At 43.3% G+C, this 27509-nt stretch overlaps 1 protein-coding gene across 1 annotated transcript in view; it reads right to left on the bottom strand.

Annotated features, from left to right (window-relative positions):
* The window catches only part of DRC11 (dynein regulatory complex subunit 11), a 110102-nt gene extending 83286 nt beyond the window's left edge, over nucleotides 1-26816 (bottom strand). Inside the window, exons 1-5 of the mRNA XM_075153782.1 lie at nucleotides 26545-26816; nucleotides 15529-15853; nucleotides 11869-11982; nucleotides 9563-9751; nucleotides 8767-8838 (exon numbers count right to left, since the gene is read on the bottom strand). Coding sequence (XP_075009883.1) covers nucleotides 8767-8838; nucleotides 9563-9751; nucleotides 11869-11982; nucleotides 15529-15853; nucleotides 26545-26555 — 711 coding nt within the window. The 5' untranslated portion in view covers nucleotides 26556-26816. The remainder of the gene's footprint in view (nucleotides 1-8766; nucleotides 8839-9562; nucleotides 9752-11868; nucleotides 11983-15528; nucleotides 15854-26544) is intronic.
* Between the last annotated feature and the right edge of the window lie 693 nt (nucleotides 26817-27509).

The raw sequence follows: 27509 nt of genomic DNA, 5'->3' as shown, positions 1-27509 counted from the left end.
CAAGAAGAGCAGCATACGGCTGCACATGCTCTTTTCCTGAATATATGACCCAAAATGTTGCCTTTCGCCCTGTTACCTTCACTCATGTTTCAGTTTCCATAGAAGTCAAGTGTTTCTAATCTTCACCTTCACTAGCTCCTATTTTTAAGGATAGCACAACTCATATTAACACTATTGGCTTGTATTTCACCTGGATTTCACCGTTATCTGTCTTACTAATATTAAATGAACCTCAGAATAGCCAGATCCGATGATGCTTTCTCAGGGCTCATTTGGAAACCAGAGGGGAGGGCTCATGAGGCTTGCTTTCAAGATTGAGATCTAGAAACAAGATCCACTTCCCTCAGGCAGTTTCCCACTCAACTTTCGCTTCACTACAGCAATGCTCAAGGGACTGCTTTTCTGAGAAGTTCCCATCGGAGTACTACTGCCTGGAGGTATTGGTAGCAGGGCTGCTACGGAAGAGATGAGCCAGCTAGAGCCAACGTGACTCTTCCATGTCTTTGTATGCTGCCGTAGCACAGTCTGAACAGACGCTGCATTACGCACAGAGGACAACCTACCAGATTTCCTAACCAGATGCTCACCAGGGGAAGCTGGGGAAGGGCTGTTTCATTTAGAAATATGTTTTTCAGTGTTTCCTGCTGAACATATGTGAGAAGAAAAGGCATAAGGGAAAGAAATTTGGAAGTACAAGAAAGGGACTGAATGAGCATCTCCATGAGCAAAGGTAGTTGTGAATGCTGAAGATGTCCTGCTGGGTGGGCAGAAGGCCTCCCCTCCTGTCTCCTCTGGGAAGCAACAGAATCCACATTCAAGCCTGGGCAACTCTGTGCGAGGGACCCAAGCGTATCTACAGGTTTAGTGAGGTGGATCTGTGGCCGATGCAGAAAGACAGGCTCCTCTACAGGACGTGTTTGAAAGTTTTAAGGGTGAAATGTTGTGAGATGGTTTACCAGATGAACAGCTTATTGGTGCTGGGAAGGCGCAGTTCCCCCTCCACCCTAACTGCTGCATGTGTGGTCCCTCTCTTCTGCACAGGCTCTGGCACTCACCTGACCCTGCAGTGAACCAGTTCAGGTCTCCAAGAAGTGGAAAATAACCCCTTATCTTTTCTCCACCTCCTCAGGTTAATTCCCTCCTAGTATAATGAGGTGAATCAGCCAGCCAAGGAGGCAGCTGAGGGCCATAGCCATAGCAAGGGAAGTGGTGGGTGATCACGGGACCACAACAATGTGGAGAGCAGGGTGGCCTGCGTAGCAGCACAGATAGGAGAGCTCCTCTTCATCATCTCTGAATCTTTCTTCCGTTTGGCTCCTCCTCTGAACCGCTCTCTACTGAGTCCTGATGGAGACTTGATGACCAGCTACTTGTCACTGCGAATTTACTATCAGTACCAAAGCCAGACGAGGTACGAACTGTTTGAACTGGCAAGAACGTGCCCATGTGAGCAAGACCAGAAGTAGGAGATTCTTATCTCTAACTGAATTAATACACAGCATATCTACACTTGAGTCCCAGAGTCATGAAGCTGGTGTGGACAGAGTCCAGGTAGCTTTAAACCAGCTGGCTCAGATGCTGATAGCAACAGGGCTACAGAACAGGCTCTGGTCTGCAAAACCCAGCCAAGCCCTGAGTAAATATTTGTGCAGCTACCTGAGCACCATACAGTTATCAATATATCTGCTAATACTAGTTTGTGAGCTGCACTCAAAGCCCTGAGGCTGAAGTAGACATAACCTTGTAGAACAACTTATGAAAAGAAGCTCTGTTGTATTTGTCCTTCATTTTTTTTTTTTCATTTTCTTTTCCAAAGACTGTTTTACAACAAGAAAACAAAAGAAACAGGAACCACTTCTACCAACAAGAGGGTATGAAATGAAGCGCAGAGCTGGCTGTGGTAAATGAGTCCTGAAGGATTTGTGGCTGTCTAATGCAGAACATACGCAGCGCGTCCCGTTTCAGTGAAGATCAGGAGGCCGACGCACGTCAGGAACTGAAGGCTGGCTTCTGTTCTGGGGGAGGAGGAGGAGGCGGCAAGCACTGAACGGCAGTAAGGAAATCATGCCATGGTTATTCGATTTTTAAGTAAAACATTACAGGTGAACGTACAACTGGCCTTACTTTCCATTCTGTTACTTTGAAATCAATGTGGTTATGTCAACAAAAAATGAATTGGACTTGAGGAAAACAAGGATGAGGAAATACCAGAAGAACTTATCTGTACGTGGGCTAACAGGTAAACTAGGAGACTATCTTAAAAACTGGTTCCCTGGCCTATAAAAACTGATCTAAGTATACTTAAGGGTTTGAATGATCAAGAAAAGGAATCAGTTGGTAGAGCGTAGGTAGAAAGCGAGAAGATGAACTAGATAAAAGTTGAGCGTGGAAGCCGTCTTGGGTCTTCAAATGGAGACAGAGTCTATATGACAGCCCTGGTGGAGTTTGTGTTCTCTTGTCAAGGAACAGACTTCAGAAGAAAGTATGTCTGAAGAAGCTTTGGCCATCTGAGGATGCAAGAGAAAACAGGTACTAAAATGGTAGAAAGAGTGTTAAGACAGATGGTCAGTGTGAGAGGATGGTTTCAAACAGCTCCAGCAGGAATGCCTCCCTGCCGGCCCGTCTTTGACCTCTGCCTTCCAGTATTGCAGATCAACTTTCTATGTGCCGATATGCTTGTCCTGGAGCTCTAAAGAATTATACCGAGACAATACGATGAGTGCTGCTTTTATCGCTCTCTATACTTAATGTGCACGTTAAGGAAGACAAAAGCCAATTTATTTCTAACATCACTTCTCTCAGCGCCTCTAATGTTTCTGCTTCTGAATCAAAGGGAGGCATTCTACAGTAAGACACTAATAAATAGCTTTTCCTTGGGGGAAGAAGCATTTTCCCATCCTTAAGAAATTTCTTTGGCCATGTGAAATTCAAATTTGTTAACTTGCCCTACAAACAGCAACTCATTTAGAAACAAATTACAAGTATTAGATGGAGACAGTGAACTTGATAATGCAATGCTGCCACATCAGTTGTAGAATAATGCATCTTAATGAAGGCTTCCCATGTGAATAAACCATTATATTTACAAGCTTTTCACAGTTAATGACCCAGAACTGGATAACGAAACTCACATTTTTAGTGTGGTCCTCTGTCAGCAAAAGTATACATATTAATAATTGATGTTGCTGTAAAAATAGGACATAATATGAAGATTCCTGAGTTTGTGGGAAAATAGGACTACATGGTCCATTAACTTAAAATGCTTATCTAATGTTTGATGGGCTTTGTCTTTAAAATCCTTGTTTAAATTAATAAGGCAAAATGGACATTTGTCTAAAAGAGAATTTTATTCTAACTCATCAGTCACAAGTATGCTGATGAGAGTGCCGTTTGATTCTTCTGTTCTTTACTCCTTCTCCGCCTATGTTCCCCAAAGAGAATTTAGGCTTTATCAAAGTGGAAGACCCACCAGCAGAAGGAAGGAAGAAGTTCCCTACACCTCCCAGGTAAGCCAGCGTGATGAAAGTCTTTGTACCTTTTCCCTTTTCGACTTAGGAACTCGATTGCATAGATCACTCTTCCCTAGCTTGAAAAGCCTGCCTTTCTGCTTAGTCAGCTCAACAGCTCTTCCCAACACAGACTGCTTTATTGTTCATTATAAAACACTTAGAGGTGTGCAGGCTGGCTGAACATGCTTAAGGCTACAGTTCTACATATAGGAGGCCCCATGCTGTGGAACTAACTGCTCTTCAATTGTTCCATTACGACTACACTTACAAGGAAAGATAGTCTTCATTTCAATGAAATAAATACATTTCATTTTACTTCACATTTTAAGACTAACGTTCATATTATGCCTGAAAGGTAGATTTACTGCAGCTTTTATTACTGGGTACTTAATTTAGGACAGCTTCTTTTCTTGGACCTGAAGCAGCACAGCTGAAACACACACTGAATGGTTTTATGGGACTTCTTCAGTAAATGTTCTGCTAGAGACAGTATTGTCCATAGTTGTAAACTTTTGATAGATGTAGTAGTTGTGTAGTATTTTGTTGTGGATTGCTCATTTTCAGAAGTATATAGTTTGCTTCTCTTGAAGGGCTTTACTTCCTAAGCAAAGTAAGTATTTTTAATGGTCATTTATTTTCACCAGTAGTGAAAATGAGATTTTTGTACATTTGGACTACACAGACGAGTAACTCCTTACGAGTAGACTAAAGGAATTTACCACCGAAGCAACTGAGGTCCTGTTCTTTACTCATGACTCTTATTCTACTGAATTTTAAATGGTAATCCAAATTCTCTTTAAAAATTTGGTATTGGAGTTACCTATGTTCTTGCTTTCTCATTTCCTCAATGTATTTCGTCTGGCTGCAGGAAGAATGTATTTTAAAGACGTCTCTTATCTTATGAAGATTGTATTCATATAGGTTCTATGGTACACAAATGGTGATAGCCACATCAATTATATGGCTGAATTCCTAAATTAGGCACAAAAAAGGAACAACTAAACAAAATATATTGCATTCATTAAAGCTTCCCTACTATATGATTCACTTCAATGGCTTTGCCAATTAAAGTAATTGTCATATGCATTCAAACAAAGCATTTGTAGTAAGAGGCCTTGTTAGAAAAATATTGAAAACGGCTGTTTTATAGATTTATATTTTATACATATATAAAAACATTGGCATGCAACACTTTTTAATAAGATGAAAGAAAACTGAAAGAGGAGAAAACATTTATATTCATGACCATATAAGTTTATTTAACTTTGGTTATGTTTATTTCCAATATTATACCTGGGCATGCTGTCAAACTTCTTCTAAAAATGGCAAGTATGTTTTGGACTCCGAATGGCAGTGATTTCATTGTTAGTGTGACTCCAGCCAATGAAAGCCAAATTATCTAGCGGGCTTCTTGCTCCCCAGCATCTTTCTATTTCAAAAATAAGCAGGTTTAAAATTTCTATTGAAAACAGGACAGATTAGTTATCACTGTTTAGGTGTATATGTATGCCTGGTGAAATAACATATAACTTCGTGCTGACATCTAAATGTCATCTAGGTTGCAAGTAAAACGAAAGTCACTTTAATCTTATGCTTGATAAAAACAGGCCTGGTGTGTACCACTACTGTAACTGCCCACTTTCAAGAGCTGAAGAAATATTTTAGATTTCACTTACTTATGGAGTTTGCCATTTGTTAAATCCCATATAATATTTATTTAGTCATAGTCTAATGTTTATACAGAAGGCTATTCTGGGAAATGCTAATTTTTTTCTGACTGGATGAAATGAATTATATTTATCAGGAATTCAAAGAACAAGGAATGTTTGGCAGACTGTTTTCTCAGACATAAATAAAAGCATTATTCAAGAAAACATGCCTAAATTAGGGTATGTTTAAAGGAGGTAAGAAGGAGAGAACAGTGTTTTTATTTAAGACCACGTAGATCCTTTCATGTGAAAAGAATACAGAAGAAGGAAGAATGTTAGAAATACTATGTAAGAAAATCAGACCAGCACGTATTATGCCACTAACTCTTTGGTAAGGGCTGAAATTACGGCATAGAGCAGCGTCAGAGCTGTGTAACTGTAAATCAGTAGATGTATCTGTGAGATAAGAAGGTGTTTATGTGTATGCGTGTCAAAAGCATGCAGGGCTCGGTCCTATAAATTGTTTAAGCATGTAGAGCGCTTGGCTCTACAATGAGATTGATTACTTGTGCTCGTTAAGTGAAAACACGAGCAAGGGGATGTCCAGGCCTTCGGAGTACTTCTGCCTCAAAGTTGCAACGGTAGGCTGAGCCCCTAAATTGGGATGGATTTTGTCTTGTCTTTTTGTATTCCTTGTTCCTAGGCTCCTCCTACCCTTCTATAAATCAGTCTGATGGCAAACTGTTTATCCTAACATTTTACGTTAAAAGCAGCTTTTCCTCTTTCCAGTAGCCTGTGTTCTGAGATTGTAAGTATAACTTCCTGCAGGTCTACCCTGTTAGGAGAGTCTGTTAGCCAGAGCGCTGAGCGTAGGTCCATTATTAGGCTTGGGCTGTTTTGCACCACCCCGAGACAAAGCAGCTGCCAAAAAACAGTTCACACATCCAGTTACACCAGGCTGATAGCTAGTTTGCACTGCAGCAAAATGAAACAATCATAGCAACCTCTGTGGTGTTTAGTGACAGGGAACTTACAAATGCCAGAAACAGACAAGTGGAATTATGCACCGGTTTAAAAACTGGAAAAATGGTACGTTATGATTAGGCTGTAATGGTAAAATAGTCAGAGCCAGGAAATACAGGTTTGTTTGGACAGCGCGTGCATGTTTTCAAGACAATTTAATGTGTTTTTTTGCAATATCAGTGTGGTCGGTGTGGCTTAAACACAGACCTATGCCCGGAACGTTGGTTATGGTGGTCATGCCGGAGCTGGTAGTAAACAGCACCGTGGCAGCAATGCGAGGAAGATCAGGGAACGGGTCAGGATACAGTTATCAAGATATATGTGCTCTTAGTGAGGCTTGCTTCTCTTTACAAATTAAACTGGTATTGCAAGTTGTGATTTATCGGAGATTTAGAAAAACATGTGCTGAGGGAATCATGCTGTTTCTGCAATTAAGCTTTAATAAATAATAATAATAATGAGCCTTTACTTTTGAGCCAAGAAAAATCTCTGGAACATAGGCTTCTACTCTGTCATCAAGCAAAAGATGAAACAGAATCAAATTCCAGAAAAGATACATAAATTTTTCTGAAGTAGACAGTAAAGAAAATAATACTGAATTAAGTAAAAGACTGGACAATTCCTGGTCTTTGTTCCACATATTTCCATATTTTTTAGGCCAACACAACCGAATTTTTTAAAAAAATCATTATTCAGAATTTCAAATGGACTAGCTCTTTTTGCAAAGCAGTCTTTATATGAAAATAATATAGACATTTTTAAAATAGCTATAATCATAAGAGAAATTGTATTTATTGCAGTAAAAGTCAAGTCTCCTTTGGGATGGACTTGGAGTAATGGATGGCTAGGTCTTCTAATTTATCTAAGTCGTGCAGCATTAGAAAAGCAAATTCAACATATTTACACATGAAGATCTGCGGTCATTTTTTAGAGGCCTGACGTGATCATACATCAAAGGGACTTGACCTTTGGAGCTCACTGCCGATCTATCAGTGTGAACCAATGCCTGCTTGCCACTCGCTTCCTTTGGAGACCACGAAAGGGAATGTGGCATGAAAAGTAAAAGGGAAACACAAATGGGGAATATGAAAACACTGGAAAGATGAACAGATTTTTTTATTTAGAGATATCCACTTTTTCCCCACATCCTTTGATTATATATTTGATAAAGAGTAATGAGTCTGAGTGCAGAGTTGCAAACATCAATTCTCTTGCTCCTAAATGGAGGTCAGGAAACGAATACACTGTATGTGTTTGGTTTTAATTCCCTTCATCCCTGTGATCATATAGATTTCCTCCCCGTAAACTAGGCTATTTACATCCTAGTTATCAGTTACTCCTATCATCGGCCACCATGAAAAGAGTACTTGGTGAGAACCCTCCAATAACTGATACCAGACTTAGATTTCCTTCCTAAGACTCTAGTTTTAAGATGAAACTATCACGGGATTTCATAGGGATTTGATTTGATCCCTTGTTTTGCATAAGGTGTAATTTCTAATTCATTTTCAGGACATCCCAAATATTCACCATTTTAGGTCCGCACTAGTTAAAATCTTTGGGAGTTTTCTTTGTCTTAAACAGAGGCAGAATCGGTACCCAAAGCTCTGTTTAGCTGTGCTGGCCACATTTACTGTTAATGACCAGCAGATATTAAAGGCAATAATTCATAAGGTGTTATCTCTATTTAACATGGCAAAACTTTGGTAAATGTACATGTGCTTCCTAAAGATAAGATTTTAAGGTCATTCTTAACTGATGATACATGTTTGTCAGATGTATGCAATAGGCACAATTAGTTTTCATAAACCTATATTACCTATATTAGCTAGAGTTGGAGAGCTGTGAGGCTTGACACCCGTTAGCGCCTAATGAAGGCACCCAAAGGATTGGTGGTGGCCAAAGAAAATGTCAACGGTAAAAAGTTTATCCTCTTTCTCAGGTACTTGCTAGGAAGGAAGATGTTGGTGGGAGGAGGAGATGCACCTTCTCCGATTGTGGGAGGAAGAGGAGGGGATGCTTTCATTTTTTTTCCTTCCCCCCACACAATCTAACTGACCATGGACAGCTGTTCATTTCCCTGTACTTTTGCAGTATGACGTGAGGAATATTTTGCTTATTTCCATATGGACTTATGGAAATACTGATATATTAATATGGCACTTTTAATGTCCCTTTTCCCTACTCTTGGCATACATATACACTGGCTTGCCAAAGGGGTGGGAGAAGATGACTTTGTTGCTTTAATTCTACTTCAGGAATAAGGCAGCTCAGGTGTCTTGGAATTATGAATTAAAAATTGATTAATAAAATTTCCTTGCTCTGTCATGCCTGGGTCAAATTCCTTAGAACCTGGGGCAAATTCTGCATTGGACTATGTATATATAGCACAAAAGCATGCAGCGTAAGACAAATTGTGCTACTTCTGTGCCATCTATCATTTCAGTTTAGTTCTGTATTCCTTAGAGATTCCTTTTAAAATAGGAAGAATCTTAGAAATTAATTTCTCATCTTCTGCTAAATTACAAAAGTCTGAAGAACAAACAGAGTGTGGCATTTTATATTCTCTAGGCAGCACTACTTACCATCCCCAGAAATATCATTTCCTCTTCTCTCATTTTCTCTGTTTTCTTGCGCTGGATATATCCACGCCAAACCTGAATTGTAAACAAAACTCTAATGAGATAAATGGGCCTTGTTACAGCTTCCTTTACTGTGGCAGACACAGGAAAAAACAAATAGAGGAAGGAAAGGCACAATATACAATTGAAACTATTACTCTTTAACAGGTTGCCATCTGCTATTTTTTTTTTTAAACAAATTCTGAGATTTGCTATCCCCTCACACTGATATATCTAGCTTCTAAACACACCACTATCAGGGTTTCAAACAGTGTTTAGACTTAAGATTTAGGCTGAGCTCCTGTTCTCACCAGGCTGAATTGTCTGAATTATTCATGTGCAAGGACTTTTTCTGGAATTTAGCAGTGATCTCCCTTTCTCATCTTTTCAAGATATGGAATGAACTCTTTCCCCTGAGATCACAGGAAAAGGCATGAATTCCCTGAGATGCACGGGATTCCAAGGGGATGCCAGAAAGAGCAACTGAGGTCATAAAAATCAGAATAGAAAAACAACATGCAGGTTATAAAGTCATCCTGCATTGCCAGTGCAGGACTGTTTCCATTGATCTCACCTCTAGGGTCCTGTCTCATTTTGTTAAGTGGTTTAAATGTTGTATTTCACCTTGCTAGACACCCTGAAAGCTATCGTTTCAGAATGCTTCCCATCCTATGAGCTGTCTTTCTGTCTACTGCTGTTCTTCTGAACAAAACATTGTCATTTGGTTCTGCCAGAACAGTCGTTAAATCAGAGATTTCACCTTTTGAATGCAAGTAGCAGCATCATCTGGATTTGGGCCCATCTGGACCTGAAGTTTAGTTTGTCCTTCTCTCTTCTCTTCAAGGTAAATTTGCTTCATGAATGCTGCTCGACAACGGCCTTGGCGAGCCCGTTCTGCAACCTGGATCATTTTAATGGCTTCTTCAAATGCCATGGCCTTGACAGGTTTCTTCAACAGCACAGCCAAAAAGGAATGGACAAAGCAAAGTATTAGAATTATGTGTTTTGTTAATTGCTTACCTCTTGCAATATCTCGGAAGTTTTTGATATCTTGGGAGATGTGTTTTTCTGAGGACCTTTAGGAGAAAGTAAACCTGACGTGTTGATGTGTGACAAGGAAAGCCTGATGCTATAGCGGGAAGCAAGAACGGTTCTATATGGCTTACGCAACCTGCTGAACTTCATCCATTTGAGAAAAAAAGACATAAAGAACCACAGGGCTTTGTCCTATTAAAAGGAGAATTTCTTAGGCTACGGAATGTCTTCCTTTCACTTTTCTGAAGGGATGGGTTTCTGGATGTGCTGCTGGGACCCCAGCTCTCTTGCTGACTGGAAGGACAGGCTGTTCTGAGCCAGCCCAGGCCTGGTCAGCCCAGCCCAAATAGAAAAGGCTTGGGGAAAAACATATCAGAACAGTGCAGCTGGAGAGAGGGACTCCCCCTTCTCACTCCTGAGAACTCTTGTTAACCCCTCATGCTCCCCCCAGGGAAAAGCTGAATTATTGTCCTTTCTTGACGTTAATCCCCCTGTTGGAGACAGTTCACATTTGATGCTGCTATATATATTGTGTGGAGCTCACTATACTACGTTTTCAGCAGGGCTTTCTATAACAGAATTACATAGAAGGACAAATGATCTGCAGAGCAGACTCCTCTGATGAACTCCACTGTTTTTGATGTATGTTAGACTGCTTGTAACAGTCTGCTGCCATGGACACTGAAGAATACAGTGGTCTGTTACACAAATTTAAGATTTCCTCAGCGTACATGGCATGCAGAAGCGCTGACAACCCTCTAGCAATCCCAGCGGTGATTGAACTGGAAGCGCGGCACCAGGGCACTGGAGTCGTACTGTGTGAGATTATTTAATTCATGTTTATTGAATCCTGTGCCTCTCTCGTGGCGTCCTGGCAAGGGAGACCTGGACCCTGCCAGCGTCGAAAGTGCAAGAGCCTGGTGCTCCCAAGTGAGCTGGCTGCACACCAGATAGTCTCATCTGTAATGGATGCCACGCTGAAAAGCGGCAAGAGCAAAACTGTGGGAAACAAAAAGGCTTCAAGATGTAATGTGCCGAAACAGAGGATCTCCACAGGCCAACATCAGACCACTAGAAGAGCAGAGAATTTGTCCGGAGATTTACTGTGGAGGCCAAGAGGACTGCAGCTGCCCATTAAAGTAATCTAGTAGAGAGCCTGCGCTTTGTCTCTGCGGACTGCCTCTGTCTGACTGGTGCTGTTTCTTTCCCTGGGAACCTCCCCTCCATCGCTTTCTGAGATCAATATGCCCGCTTCCCCCACCAGCACCATTACTGGTGGAGAATTCAACGGGTGGGGCAGTGCAGCGGTTTGACTAAGTGGTCTGATCAGGACTGTCTCTTATGGCTATAACATCTATGAATCTAAGTCATCCAGATATGTAGGCACAGTTGTTTATTTCAGGAGGTTAGCAACGACTGCTTGTAGGCAATGTGCCATTTCAAAAAGGTCAAAAGTATATCAAATCCAGAACAGTCTTTACTGGAGTGCTCATGTACTTCTCTGTAATGACTTTTGCTCTGCCAAAACTCAATTTTCTACTCCTCCTAGCAGCTGCAGCTCTATAGCTGTACAGAAGAGACTGCAGTCATTGTTCAGAGGTTATAAACAACTAAATACCAACAGTTGTGCTGAGCTGGACTCTTGAGTTTTGCCCGTTCCAGTTAGGAATCCTGGTTCAGTAAAACTTAAGCCCAACTTGATTTCAGTAGGACTAATTATGTGATGAGAGTTAGCTAGACAAATAAAGCACCTACTAAACTTGGCCAAAGTGCTGCCCTTTCTCCGACACTCTCACACACATAAAGCAGAGTCGATTCATTTCAGTCTTAACCAGTCTCAAGATGTGACTGGATGATGTTAGATGGGAAAATTTAAAGTTACTTTCTATTTGTGCCTTATCTGTAAACAGACTTTTACTTCCTAACTGCTATAAAAGTACTTTTCACTTCAGTGGCTCATGTGTTCAGACATGTGTGTCTATGAACTAAAAAAGTTAAGCATGTTATTATGTAGGTATGTGGTACGCTTACCTGTGTCTGCAATCCAGCATTAAGCAAAATCTGATCAAGGATTTTCTCCCGCTGCTGCAGGACTTCCAGCTTTTCTTTAATGAAATACCTTGGGATAGGTACTTCTATGTCTTCCTAGAGAAAGAAATAGTCATGAGATGCTTTTTAGAACCGCATTAAAATAACATTACTTATTAATTGAACACCTTTACAAAGCAATTAAATTGGACCGAGATTGTTGAATATTTTGGAGTGTTGGGGAATTTGACCTCTGTAACAGCTGCTGAGCTGTTACTTTGCAATTACTTAAGGCTTAATTCAACAAAAACAAATAAATCAACCCAGTTTCTAAACTACGGCAGCCCAGAAATCTTTCTTTTTATAATGGCTCAATTATATTATCGAACCGTTAAAATATTTGGCAGGGTTGCTAGAAATTTAAACATGATTTCCACTGAATTGAATACCTCTGGTTGTATGATTATCCCACTTCTTTTTTTTTTTTTTTTCATCAACATGAAAAATAGGTCTGTTCTCTTGGATTTTTTTTTTTTAACCATTACAAGGAACCGAAGTACAATTCTGCTCATCTACCGGTATTTCTACCTGTAGACAAACTGTCACTGACTATGACTGTAATATCTCAGTTACTTGTCAAAATCAGGTGTGATTAGAAGTGGCTGTCTTTACTTGTTTCTATCATTAAAAAGATGTAACTGATTCACATTTCTACCAATTCTTCTCCTGTAGAATTTCACTCTTCTTGAGAAATGAAAAAACAAAGACACGGACAGATACACAAAAAAATATCCCAAAAGTTAAGATGCTGAGGAGTGGCATGATCTGTTCTCTGTATCGTGTTGAAGACTAGAGACGATTCTTCAAGAATAACTACTGGCAAGTATGTTTCTTTGGGGGGTGGAATGTGTCTTCTAGATGTTTCAAGAACATCTTGAATATTTCCTCAAGCGAATGATTCACCCGGAGGGATGGGGGAGACAGGCAGTACCGTTACCCTGTTGTGCTACTCGTGAGGAGTTGCGCGGTCAAATTACACAATAATTTGTCCCCAGGTATATGTGGGCACTTGGTCCTTTTGCCCAATGAGCCTAAGACGGGTACAAGACTTGGTGCTGTGCTAGCAGTGCTCTCTGTTTTGTCTGATAGGGAAACTTGGTGGGTTTTGACCTGCCCGGGAAGACCTTTGACTTGACCCTTTGCAGCCTCAATGCCACCTCTGGTGTGGACAGATATAGAGGAGAAAAGGTGCTGGCTGTAAAGAACAAGCATCGCTCCTGCCTTGACACAGGCGCATGGCAAATGTGCTGCTTGTGAGCTCCAAGGCTTTCCAATTCCTAGAGCAAGAATTTGCAGGGAAGGCCGTGGCCAATGAAAACAGCCCCTGTGAACGGCAAACTTAAAGATTTCATTACTAATTCCCTTAGTTGCAGGCTGCGCGGACCGCAGCAGCATAAGAAAGCTTCCAAGTAGGACTGTGTTTATCCCTATTGACTTTATCAATGCGGCGGTCTGGTCTGCTAAAGTTTCTAAATATTTGTCTTGCTAAGCTCCCTTTTGCACTTCTAACATCCTTGACTGCTGATGGAAATTGTACGTTGTACTTTAAGAGTGCAAATCGCTGTAGGACGGATTACAAATCTGGCTGTCTTTAGGTATAAGAAATTAAGCGGTTTGTCTGGACACCCTCGCATAGGATGAGAGGGCTTTTACGCTGTCAGGTAGCAGCGCAAGTCAGTCAGCATAGGGGTGATGAGTATCTCTGATGTCTAACCTGGGCTTTAGTTACAAGTGATTCTGGATTGTGACTTTTACTGACTGTAAAGATGAGACCGAAGCCATAATACTGGGGCTGGAAGGGGTGGGGAGTAGGGAGACTACTTCTCTTCATACTCTCTTTTTGGGGCCTGGCATTGAAAAGTTAGGTTTGTGATGTTTATCCTCAAGTCAAATTTGCAGCCACTCCTGGCTCTGCACGGGATTTGTGTATCCAAATACCTTTACAATTACCCCAGGAAATGGAGTGACCGAGTGTTGGAAGGCAACCGTACAAAAACATGAGGCGCAGAACCAAAGAGAGATGAAGCTTGGCCTTACAGTGATGTAGCAAAAAGTATGCGGTATCATTGCATAAGGTATAAAATGAGCCTGCTCTGTTGTGTTCTCTGCCTACAGTCATGCTGGATTTTAGCCTGTGATAATACAGTGAAAGGAAGGACTCAAGATATCCTTTCTGGGCAGATTCTTTAAGAAACAGCAGTTATTTGTCGAGTATTGGCCAGTAATTTTGTTTTGGAAGCAAGAATATGTGATTATTAAAAACCCCATAAATCTGTATTTCTATTTACTATGGAAAATAATGTTTTCTCTGAAAAAGCCTGAAATCTCTTCAGTGCTTTTTTTTTTAAGTAGGTAGGTATGTCATGGCTTCTTAAAATTAAGGTGTGGTGCAGGAATTTGAATTTATGCTTGTTTTTCAATAGATGTCAAGCATGACTTTTCAGACTTGCCAGCTTTTTGCCGCAGGTGGTTTTACTGATAAGTCATGAAAACTGCAGTGCTTAATGATTTCAAAATATGATTTGAGGGATCAGTTTCCCCACAGGTGTGTTTATGCTCTCCAGTATGCCTTCTCATAGTTTAAAATGGTTCTCTGCTATGACTAACGTACAAGATAAAGAGCTGGTGAAAATTCGTGGCAATTACTACCCTAAATTTGCAGAGTAAAATACACATGCAATTGCAAAAAGAAACATGTTTGCAAATCAAAATAACGCTATAATGATATTAGGCAATTTAGCTGAAGTTATAACTAGGATCCTGAAAAAAGCAGTAATTTAAGCTCCAACTCTTTTTCTTTAGAAAAGCTGTTAGCAGCGGTACCTGAATTTGACAATAGGTGGAGCTGTCTGCGAGAGAAGTAACCAGCTTTTTGCAGTTAATTTTTCATACTGCTTTTAGAGCACAGCTTCAAGACTTTGCCTTATTGTTGCATTCATCTGGTTTAGCGGGCCGTCTGTCGGGGACTGCTTTTACATTAGGCAATCCTGAATCCCGGACGCTGAATATGCTCCCAGCTCCTGCCTCCTTTACAATGAGAGACTTGTCTCGGATTTCTCACTTCAGTAGTCCGTTGTACTATGAACTAGTAGACCAGACCATGCAACTTTTAACATTACCTGTAATCTCTGGAAGAGGCCCGAGGCCAGGCTGATTCACAGCGTTGCAAAGGGCAGACTGAAGTGGACTGCACTTTGGTTATCAGTCGGCCGTCTTCTATCTAATCCCACATTAAAATCAGGCAGAGTCAAGCTGCTGACATTAATAGTGAAGCTGTCTAAGCTAATATGACTTTGTGTTAGGACACGTGCAAGTGGAAGATCCACAGAGCCTGTGCTGGTATGGAAAAGCAGAAATGCAACATATTGATCAAGCAGATCAGCTTTTAAAATCTTGCTCCAATATATAACGCTCATCATAGATCAAATATACTCTGATCTTTAATAAAAATGCCATAATTGCTGATCACTCAGTACACTAGCAAACATGCAGGAAGCTAAATCACTTGGCAGAACTTCACAGACTGCAAGTAAATGTGACTGTCCTTAAAATACAGGACAGGCAAAGTTCCTATGAATTTGCTCATGATAGAGGCAGACCTACCGGGAGCAGCTTTAGATCTTCCAGGATATTATCAATATAATGAAACTCCGAGTTCTCCAGCTCCACCATCTCTTTTTTCATCTCCAGGATTCGGCCAATCACGCCATCTAGCTCTTGCCGAATCACTGCCCGTTTCTGCCGGTGAACGAGCTGGTCATGGGCTGTCTCCAAGTTACGGAAGATTTGCATGTATTTGATGTAGGAAGCGGCTAACAACTTGAATACTTTCACGCGGTCCTTCTCTGGCTGGAGGAACTCTTCTCTTTCTCTCTGGAGCTGGATGTCGAGGTCTTTCTGGGCATCTGTCCACATCTTATTGTAAGTGCTAATTGAAAAGAGGAGACTATGTTAACCCGACATGAAAGCAAGAGTTAGCACACGGTGATGCCAGGGCTCTATGTGTGTGGATTTCTCAAAAAAGCAAGCCTGGAAAAGTGAGCCATTATATTTATAAAGAGATTTTAACTACAATGTATTTTAAAAACCATTAGCAAAAGTTTCTCTTTTTGATTGTTTTAAAAATAGGAATCTTAGAACATTGTTTTATTAATGAAAGTTAAAAAGTTAAAGACTTTTTCAATCTAATCCTTAACATGCTTGAAGCATCCTTCAAACACTTGAAGCTACAACCCCCAATAGTGCCACGAGTTTCATTCAATTGTGCTAATTGAGAAGACGGTTTAATAGAAAAGGTGTCTCCCCCCAAAGCCCTTATGATGGGCGAAGGTCTGTTCATGTTTGGAATAAGGACCAATTGATGTTTCTAAAGCGCGTGTTGCTTTTCTGCCTGTCTGAAGTGGTTGCTCAGAACTAATCGTAGGGTAAGGGCTGTATTGGTGCCGATGCTAAAGCGTAGCTGTGGGCGCTATTTCAGATGTGAAGTAAGGAAAATAATTTATTTCTATGGTAGCAACTGTTGGACTCCAAGCAATTGCTAAACTTCTGGTCCAGTGGCTAGAGGACTATGTGATATGGAAGATGTCACCTAAGGCCAGCTTTATTTCCAGAAGTGATAATGCTGTTTACTTGTTAGTTTTGGTGGAAATAGGTAGAGCTCTGATGTGAGCATGGGCCGGTTGTCAGTGGCTTTTCATGGTACACGCAGATCAGCGCAGAATATTGTGGGAGATCATCCTAAAGGAGCAAGAAATGGACTCTGGGCAATGAGGCAGCTCAAAAAGCAGGTTTGTCATTGAAAGGTGCTAACATCCGTGGTAGTGAAAGACCCTTTTAGGTCTACTTTGTAACCTCTCTTTGCCAGGTGGAGACTGTCTCTTGGGAGTGACAGGCTTAAAAAAAAACTTAAATCTTTGAAAATGCTTCTCTACCAGCAGAGCTAAGAAATTTCTTTTGCACTGGGGGTCGGTTATGCTGGGAGGAAAACGGTTTCTTGATTCACGTTGCCAGGTTTGCAGGAGGAGGGGAAAACAGTGGGCTAAGGTAACAGGGAAAGCTGACTTTTGTTTCTTAGACCTAGAGATAAAGGCCATTGGCCTCAATGGTGCAATCTAGACCCGTCCATGTGCTTATTAACCTAGCTATTGCTTGCTGTTCCTAGAGCCTCTCAAAGAAGGATGAAGACAGCAAAAGGCCCTGCCTCCAGTAGATGAGGTTTCAGAGCAGACCTCGTGCTAGTCTGAGCAGCACTGAGGGAGCGCTTGTGCATTAATTCTGACAAGAAAGCTGGGTGGCTGTTAACATTGCTTGTGCTTGATAATAAACGCCTAAGTTGGAGCTCTGTCAGCGGAGCTTATCGTTCCCAATCTCGGGGTACAGAATGACCTGAGGCTTGTGCTGCAAGAGGGACCGGTGGGGTGGACAGGGCGAGCTGCAGCCCACAAGTGCCCCGAGCGTGGGGTGTGTGCTGCACATCCAGGATGCTGATGGGGCTGCTGGGACTCCCTGCCGCAGTCAGCAAAAACACCAACAATCTGAACCCTGCTATTGAATTTGCACCACTAACTTTTTAAAGTGCATATTATACTTTTCAGCTGATCTGGGTTTCTGCAGGATGCAGCTGGTCTTGCTTTTCCTAATGCCTCTGCAGCCCACCCAGGTCTTTCCCCTTCCTTTTTTCCAACTTCATTGACATCCCATTGCACCACCCAAATCACTCAATTGCAGCAATTAACCCAGGTGCAGGAGATAAACAAAATAAAACCAGCAGAGTGGATAAGGTTGGCGCAAACAAGACCGGCACTAGCTTTGACCCGGCAGCTTCGCCGGTTGATCAATGGGAGTTTTGTACGCTTCCTCAGAAGTCAGGACACGGAAGAACGTATACTAGTGTGAGGCTGACGGGGTTTTCCAGCACAGAAGGAAACAACGTGGTATTGTACTTACTTAGCTGTGCCTACTCACAGACCATTTGATATTGGGGAGGTTATAAATCTTTGAGAAAGCCTGGCCCTGTAGTTGTCCCCACAGCCACACCGCTGATTTATGAACAGTGGGTATCCTCGGGCTAGAGCGTTTCAAATGCAGGTTATTGCATGCAGACAACAGATTGTACCGCAACGAGAACCGACTCCACGATTGTCCACTCCAATTTACAATAATCTCCCTTTCTGCCTCCTCTGACTGAGGAATGTCAAGTGGTTCCTCCTGCTGAGCCAGCTAATATCCAGTTTCTTTTTAGATTTTGGATGACTTTTTGAGGGAGGAGGGGGACAGAGTGCTCTAGCCCTTCAGAGTACATTAACATAAGGCAATATAGATGGAACATAATTGCTTCCATAAAGCATTAATTTATCAGATAAGCATTAAGATGATTGCAAGCATGTTGCTGTGGGTCAGATGTTAAGACTATGGATATTATGGTATGTTTGTAGCTTTTGCAGCAGTGATGTTGTGTGTAAAGGAGGGCAAAAGGAAGGGACAGGCCCACTGGAAAATGAAGTATTGAAGGAAAAGATTGATGTGGAACTGCTAAATTTTAGCTGTGATAAGGTGATAGCTCCTGCCTACCTGCTGTGGTCAGGGTGACTGACACCTTGGGGGGACCTGCCCTAGTGCTTCAGTTCGTTACGCACGTAATGGGGAAGAGCAGACACTTGATAATTAGACAGTGCAAGCAGAAATGTGATTTGAGTGTTTCTTTGGTTCTCCCTGATTAAAAACTAGAGGACACATGCACAGCCATTTGTTTCCCCTCCCCAAAACAGGATTAAAATAATTATTTCAGGTTTTACTAGTGTCCAAATGGGAGCCCTTCTGGACTAGTTTGAAGGATCAGATGTGCTTGCTGTTTATAGCCCTTTCTGGGGGACTTGGCAGAGCTGCTGTGTTCCTGAGGAGCCCTTCAGCTGTGGTGACAAACGTGTTCAAGGGTAGTCGGAAGGAGTAATGCACGTCCTCAAGGTTATGCATTAAAAGCAAAGGGCAGGACTGACTCTCCTTGCAGCATGAGACCCCTAAAGCCCTATTTGAATTTTTGCCTACTTGCTTAGTCTCTCTCTGCATTAGGTTCTAAACTCCCTCAAAATTGCTTCCACGCACTGAAGGGGGAGTACAACGCAGCTTTGAGCACGCTGGCTTTTTATTTACTGTTACTGGTTCATCTCGTAGGTTTGTTCCTGTTCTGTAACGGGTAGGTTGTGAGCTGTGTCCATGCCTGAGGATGACATTGCATCAGAATTAGATTGGATTAGAGCGTCTAACTAGCCTACTAGTGTAGGTAACCAGCAGGACTGAGCATAATTTTCCTACTCAAGGCATAAGATTATTAAATCCTGGAAAAGAAAGAAGTCTGTCTCTTAATCTCTGCATGTGTATTGCAGTGTAAGTAATGCTGCAAATTGTCGTAGCAGCTACAAAATAGGAGTATTATGGGGAAAATAAGCAACGCTGTAATGGGATGAGGAAAAAACCACATGAAGTGACTTAACTCCAGAGCCCCCAGAGTGCTTTCTGGCAGCTTACGGCTTGGAGGGAAGGTCAAGGCTTTACCTCCTAACCAATGTCCCTTCTCTTCTTTTCATTCCCACGAAGTAGAAACGGAGTCTAAAACAAGGGCTTAAGACGACTCTCTTGCCACAAGCATGATTTCTAGTTTGAATCTCACTTTTATTGCTCAAAATAAAGCCTGATCTGCTTACTTAGAGTGGAGCTTAAAAATATGTTTTTCTGCTCAAGTTACAAAGAGGTGTTTAAAATTCTGCCAAATTATGCATCGCCTCACTTTAATATTCCAGGGTCCTCCACCTCTGCATGTTTGCTTGACCCATCTCTTGTTACGCTTAAAAAAACCTGTCGGTTTTGAGTGCAGCTAAGGTTAGCTTGCTTACTTGTGTTGAATTGGTTTTGAGACTTAAGCATGCCCTTCTTGGAAGGATTTGTGCTGAGCGTGCAAACTGTCCCTCAGACCACTCTTGAGCCAGTAGTGGAATCTGGCATCAGTGGAGTTACCTTTGTGTGTGTGGTTTTTCTTTTTTCCCCCCAAAGTGTCTTGGTGTTTTTACTTAGCTGCCAAAGGGAACACTATTTCTGTTATTCCAGGACATGGCACAGTTTGCACTCCAAGCTGTGTCTGTCTCTGGATTTGTATAGGGGCTGAACCTGTTGATGCCTGGTTTTTCTGGGCTGTCTGTCCTCTGAGGACAGAAATATCTCACACTTTCACACGCCAACCATGTAAATGCAGAGCGTAGTACTGCATGGCCCTACTGGTTTTTCTGATGGATGGGCTCGTGTAAAGAGACGGAAGGGAAAACATTTGACTCTGACTTGGCCCAGCTCTTTTCCCCTAATATGGAAACTCCTGTTTGATTAAATGAGCGCTAAATCATGTGTGGTTCAAAACATTTCTGAAGCATCTATGCTGCCACTGCAAACTACCTGCATTTCTTTCTGAGAAGATGAGGCTGTGCTGTGTTGGGCCATCTAACAGGGAATGGAGAAGGCACTGGCAGGGCTTGTGAGAGCAAGGGGGTGTGGAGCTGGGCTGCAGCAGGGATCTGTGTGATGGAGCAGGGCTCCTTCGGGCACAAGGAGCCCAGCACGTATTCACCACAGCGCAGATCAAGCCAGCAGTCACGGAGCAGCCGAGAGGAGACCGAGACATGGGTCTAGCGACAAGGAAGTGCGTGTAGGGGCCACTCCTCGGGGTCTCCTCTAGATACTTGGGGCCTGACAGGTCAGCCATTGTGCTAAGCCCTGGGCAAACACGGGGGAGGGAAACCCTGCCCTGCAGCCTCTGCAAAATAAAGAAACAGGAGACAAAGGTTGGGAGGGGAAAGTGAGGCCCTGAGAGGAAAAAGAGCTTGCACAAATGCTGCGGCTTTTCTTTTTTCTTCTCTCTTTCTAAAAATCACCAGACTTAAAATGACTGCTGGCCTATTCAGGTCAGCAGGTACCTGTTCTCTCGCTGCAACCTGCTCAGGTACTGCATGGTGATTGCTGGGCTAAATATGTTACATGAGCAGCTCTCTTTTCTTTTTTTCTTTTGTTGTCTATAGAGAAAACTTTTTGCAGACAGAAAGAGAGATCAGTGCGGACTTATGACACAACCAAATTGACTGAAAGGTGGTCTGAATCAATTCCTGTTCTAAAGGCCTTCAGCCTGCAGTCTGGAACAGTGCTGACTTGTGGGTCTGAGCTTGGTCAAGCATGCCTTGCTCCTAAAATAAGATTAGCCTTACAATTATGCTAAACTTCTTAGCTGGTGGTGAATGTAATGTTGCCAGATGACTTCCCTTAAGCATGCTTGCTCTAGCCATGATGTTTTACAGAGTTTGAAGGACACAGGGAAAATAAAGGATAAACCTCAGTAGGCTTTGGTTGTGACTGGGGAAGAAAACATACAGCCTGCTGGCACTGTTAACGTGAACAGCTCTATGCTTCTGTCACCTCCAATTGCAGTTTTTGGTACTGTGACAGAAAACGAATAGGGGATAAAAGATTTTTGTGGCATAAATGCAATGGGAAACCGCAGGGAAGGCGAGCAAGCTCGCTTCACTAAGCGGTGGCAACACCGCACCTCAGCAGGTCTCAAGCACCTGCTCTAGCCAAACTCACAAGGCTGATCGGAAAAAAATGGCTGTTTTCTTACAGGAGGACATTGCAAAGTGATTAAGGTAGGGAAGACATTATTCTAGGCTGAACTTTGCTGTAGCGTGCTCCAAGGGCCATCTGTCTGTCAGGCTGCAGCTCCTGCCTGGGCTCAGGCTGCCCTTGGCTTTGAGGGAAGGAGGAGAACAGCAGCCTCCTCCCCTTTGCAAGCAGTATTCCTCCTGGCCAGGGAAGCATGAAGGGATGGGGAAGGAGAGCTTTGGTAACTTATATCCAATTACTGTGTATCATTGCTGCAGCAGATACTGTAGCGAGCTCTTTGCTGAGAGGTGGATAGTCAGAAATAGGCCAGGGCTAAAAAGACATTACCTACTCCAGCTCCAAGCAGCATTTGCCTATACCACATTTTACTGGGCGTGGTAATGAAGTTTATTTCAGCATTAACCACATTATATGCATTTTTTCTTTTTTTTCTTCCCTCAGAAAAGGAAAGAGCAATCGTCCATCCAGCTGCCTACAGTTGCATGCATAAAGGGCAGATGCTGCGTCTGGGTGCTGCTCTGCCTCTGCTAGGATCAGGAGGCTTTAAGCTCAAAGTTAACACGGTCTACTCAGTTTCTTGAAAACCGTAGCCTCTTCTTTCACTGTTTTCTAGCACAAGTGCTGCTGGGATATTTCCACTAACAATGCTTTTTCCCAAAGGAGACAACGTATGAGTAATGCACAAGATCTTTCCCTACCTGCTCATTAAGGATGAAGGGAGGCACGGGAGGGAGTTGCAGCTTAGGAGTCTTAGTTGTGATCATTTTGATGCCGTCCCTGTTTTCCTGCTTTAGCATAAGCAGGATGACACGCTAATGCTCACCGGGGTGGAAAGAGGGGCAAAGATGAATCTGTGAATGCTTGGGAGATGTATGAGAGAGAACATGCTAGGAATGCCCAGGAGGAAGCTAATAATTGTGGTGTTTGGATGGAATTTGAAGAATATGGCCTGGGGCCACACGCTGAATGAGGGGATAAAAAGAAATATTCAACAACAGCCCAATTGCTGAATGAGGCTGGGGCCCCATGGGAAGAAAATAGGATGTGATCACAACATAAGAAACTGCATCGTAATGCAGCCACGTAAAGTGGAGTAGAGAAGAGGGGATTAAAAGTTGCGCTGACATTTTCTTACGTTTTGGTTTTGCAGCCTTAATTTTCTGTAACTGAGCTTTGGGGATATGATATAAAATACATAGCTCTCCTTTGGTTGCTTCTGTTGGAAGCAGAAGGGGACATCCTAAAGATCTTGCCTTAGATTAATATTTAACCACTGACTTAATATAAGTTCTATTTGTGACATGAGATTAAATTTTAAAGTTTTTTGATTGCTTAAAGCTCCTTGGTGGCAGTGGCAAATGTTTTGTAGCTGATTAAATCTTGATACAAGTGGTAGCAGTGCCAAGACTCAGCTTTGAACGTGTCTGGACTAGGGCTGCCAGGGCAAGTTAAGAAATTGCTGGTCAAGATCCTACAGGTCAAGTAAATGGTAAAGAAATTCATAAAAGAGGAGGAAACGCAGCAGGAAAACATAAATGCAAAAACATCTATGTAAGTCTCCTGTTCAATGTCTGGAACAAAAGGTACATCTGTATGCAAATGCTGGCGTTTGAGTGCTTTAGGAAGTGCGATATGTCCAGCACTTCTTAATCAACCCTACAGCAAATGTAATGGGCATGCTCTCTCACGAGCATTACAACTGTCCTTAGAAAAATTCAAGCATGTCTGGACATGCTGGCTTTTCTTTTGGCTGGCTGCTGGAGCTTACTGACCCTAAGAGAACATAGCTGAGCACTTCCCGAGTGTCCTGTCTCTATCCTAATATAAAGCTTATTAAAGCAGTGGAATAACACACTTCTGCGAGCTTTAGACCACTCTGGTCTTAAAATCATAGGGCCTTCAGGATGGTGAACACGCCATAAACTGACTGGAAATACTGAAATCCCAGCCACGGAAACTGTGTGCGGTGTGACTGTGCTGCAGACCGCTCTGACTTGCGGCACACGCGAGACAACCGCCCCGCGCGCACACTTAGTACGGCTGGCACGTCCAACTGGCTGCACCAGACGCATGCAACTTCTCTCTGTGTGCGTAGCAGCTGCCCTTCCAGATGTTTAAAAAGCAGCTGTTTACCTCGAGCTCAAAAAAAGCTATGTGCTGTGTAGCACTTCTATACAGTACACAGGATGTGACTGTACAGTATCGAAAAATCGGTATGATAGACTCGGCTGTGACTTACTGAAGTGCCTCTTTGTAGGATGGAGTCTGTCTTCCATGTGACATGGCAAGATGGGCAGCCACCCCCATTCCCAGGCAAATAAGGTGCTGTCCCCTAAAATATTTTTGCCCAAAGTACCAAAGTTCTTTCTCATAAACCCCATGCATTATTAGCTCTTTGCTTCGCTGCCTTCAAGTAAGGTAGTCTGTTATAAGACATTTTTGTCACGTGGCTTTTAAAATACTTTTAATTTAGTATGATTTATGGTACGCAGCCAGGATAACCTCACTACATACAATCACGTAACAGGAGCCTCAGTAACTTACTTGAGAACCAACTCGGCTGTACCTTGCAAAACAAGATAGCCTAGGACAAAAGGAAAGCTCCTATTTCGTAACTACTGGCATTGATTACGGCTCAGCTCTCTGCTGGGGAGGAACGCACAAAGGTGCGAACAATAAACATTAAGATAAAATTTTTATGGATTTGCCAGCACTGTCCGTCCCAAGCATTTAAAAATCATGAGATTAAGCCTTGCCATGTATATTTAGGTAAGAATACCTAAGTATTCTAAGTACCTAAGTACTCTTTATTTTCCTGATGGTTTGGGAGCATTTCTGAGTCACGCTTTTTCTGTTTTGAGGTTTTTTTTTGGTTTTTGTTTTTATTTTAAATTATTTTTTGAAAGAAATGTTGAGGTTCTTAGGTGATAACCTGAATCCAGTTGCTGGGGCAATAAAGAAAAGCACAAACTGTTCGGAAAACTTGGTATGCTGGCTGAGGTGTAGAATACAGTAAACAAAACTATCCAGCCCGTTCCTTAACTCAAGCTCTATAGATGCAGTGGTTGATTAACTGGTGTATGTTCAGACTTGTGTTTACGAAGGACTGGATTAGCCTAGCTATAAATGCTGTGCTGTGCACAGCTATAGAGTGACTATAGTTAAGTGAGCCAAGTAGCATCAATGTCAGATTGGAGTCCTTTACCAGCACCACTACCTCGTTTGGAAATGGAACTGTATGTATTTTTGTCACGTGGCACGGAGATGTGCATCACGTATATATGGATTTTCTGTTCAATGCTGGCAATGCTATAGGAAATGCTAAAGAGCCCCGTCTCTTGAAGCACAAGTATTTTCCAACTATAGTCAACTTAATTCCTTTTGTGTTAATCTAGCTCAAGTAAGAGCAGCCATGATTCAGACACTCGGTAAGAATGACAGATTCTGAGATAACTCTCTCAGGAAGAGGTCAAACACTGCTTTTGTGGTTTTGTTTTTGTTTTGGTTTGGTTTTGTTGTGTGGTGTTTTTTTTTTCTTTCCTTTTAAACAACGCAATTTAGATAACTACCCATTCCTTTGTGAACTTCCCTTCACTGAGTCACCATGCCAATGCAAGGCACGATAAGCGCCGTTACAAGCCAGGCCCCGCACCGGATTAGCCGGGGACCTCACCAAGCCCTCCCCAGACTTAGGGCTGCCGGAGGCTGTGCTGGGTCTGCGTCCTTGGACGGAGCCCCCAGACGGTCTCTGCCGCGCCCTTGGTGATGTTTTTCTTTATTCGCTCGCTCTTCTCTCCTGAGCCAAGGAGCAAGGAAAAGGAAGCTGCCTGGCTGGAAAGCAGCGGCGTTGGCGGGGGTATCTGGCTGGGACTGCAAATGCGTTGAGGCAGGTGGCTGGAGGCTAGGCTAGGGCAGATCACCGCGGAGGTGACAAGGAGAGCTGCTCTAGTTATGGATGTTTTAGAGCCTGAGGGGTTTTACCTGGCAAAGAGCTGCAGTTTGGAAAGAGGACACCGAGCAAAGGAAGGAGGGGGCTTTGAGGCTGGTACCACTGACGCCAGAGGAGAAGAACATGGGTAAGAGGCCAGCAGAGGCTGTGCTCACAGCCTGCTTGGGGCAGCAGTTTGGATATCGCCAGGTTTGACCAGGTCAGAGCAGGAGCGGAGCAGCAGCAGGCAGCAAATACTGCCCGAGGGGTTTTTTTAATCTTCCCCCCCCCGCCTATACTATTATTTTGGTGAATTTGAGCAAGCCACATCCAGCTCGGAACTGGGAACAAGAGCTGCCCCAAACTGGGTTGGCTGCGCCCAGGGTTTTGTCCCGCTGGACCTGGAGGCAGCAACAGCAAGACACGGAGGGATAATGTCACGAAAGACGCTCGCCGTTAGGTTCCCAACGTCGCAGCGCGGCAGTAATGCTGCTTTCTTAATAGCGAGGGTTGGCGTATCAGTGATATTTCTGGAGAAACGAGTGCGGCTCCTTGCAGGCACTGCCACCATCGCTGTCTGGTTACTGCAAATAAACTGTTGAAGCTTTGTATTGTGCTGAAAGCAGGAGTTCATTACAGGGGAAAAAAAAAAAAAAAACAACTATGTGCAAATTTTGGTCTGCAGGAGAGGAAAAAGTATTTTTTGCAAGCAGAAAAGGGGCCTAGTGTCTGCGTACGAATAATGTTAATATTGGCCTTGACGCTGCTGAGGTGATCTGACTACTCTGCGGGGCAAAATCCCGCCCTCTCCGCAGCCCCCCCGCGGCAGCCCGACCCCCGCCGCTGAGGGGAGACCGGGGGCCGGCGGGAAGGGGCGCCCGGGCCCCGCACCCGCCAACTGGGCCCGGCCCAACCGGTTATACCGCGTTTGTACCGGCAGGTGTTTTCCCGTGGAGGTGTATTTTTTAGCCCCTTAAACGGGGTTTTCGCCCGGGCACCTGCGGCCCCTCGCCCCGCCTGACCCCCGCGCTACTCACGCCTGAGACATGGCGAGGCGCCGCGGGGCTCCTGCTCCTCCGCCGTGGGGCCGGCCCGCCGAGCACGCCGCCCCGACACCGCTCCCGAGGCCGCCGCGGAGCCGCCCCGGCCCGGCCCGGCCTGCCCCGGCTGGCGGCGGCTTTTCCGCGGCCTGGGCAACCGGTCGCCCTGCGCGGGCCCCGCCGTTACCGCGGAGACGGGGCGGGGGGGAGGCGAGCCCCTCCCTGGGGCTGCTTCGGGACCGGTCCTGGGAAGGAGTGAGTTTTATTCTTATTTTTCCTTACTTATTTTTCCAAAAATTTTCCTTTATTTTTGCTCTCAAGGGTTGTCCTAGTCGCATTCACGTTTTCCCTCTATTTTTTTTTCTTTTTTTCTTTCCCCGAGTACCTACCCAGGCAAGTTTCTAGTGATTTTCCATTCCCTTACCACTTAAAACCCAGTTTATTACTATTTTTTCCCCTCGCAACAGCTGGAAACCTGCCTCCCACCATCATTTGCATCCCAAAATCGTACACCAAGGGCGGTTGGGAAGCGTCCGCCGAGGCTGGGGACGTCTGCCTCCATCCCGCCTATTAGCTCTTCATCACTCCTAGCAGGATTCGCTCTTTTTTTTTTTTTTTGGCTTTTTTTTTTTTAAAAAAAAAAAACAAACCAGAATTCAGTAACGGTGGAAATGGGAGCACGTTGTGATGTAGCCTGTAAAATCACAGCCGTAATTTCCGAGCCCTGGTTTGGTAGGAGGCTGGCTTTGAGGGTGATGCAGCTGTTTCGCCTCCTTGTAAATGATGTCTAGCTGGCGCGAAGCTAGAGTTTTTAAAAATAATTGTTTTAATTTATTGCCTGTGCGCAGAGTGAGAAGCGTCTGTTGCAGAACGTTAAAAGTCTCCTTTTTTAAAAGGGGAAAAATCAAAGCTAGCAAGACAGAATTACAGCACAGCACATTTTTCTGGGGGAAAAACACGCT

The sequence above is a fragment of the Calonectris borealis genome, chromosome 6 (genome assembly GCF_964195595.1).
Source record: "Calonectris borealis chromosome 6, bCalBor7.hap1.2, whole genome shotgun sequence".
Taxonomy (NCBI): Eukaryota; Metazoa; Chordata; class Aves; order Procellariiformes; family Procellariidae; genus Calonectris; species Calonectris borealis.
Note: the sequence above shows the minus strand (reverse complement) of the source record. Positions and strands in the feature narration are given on the sequence as shown.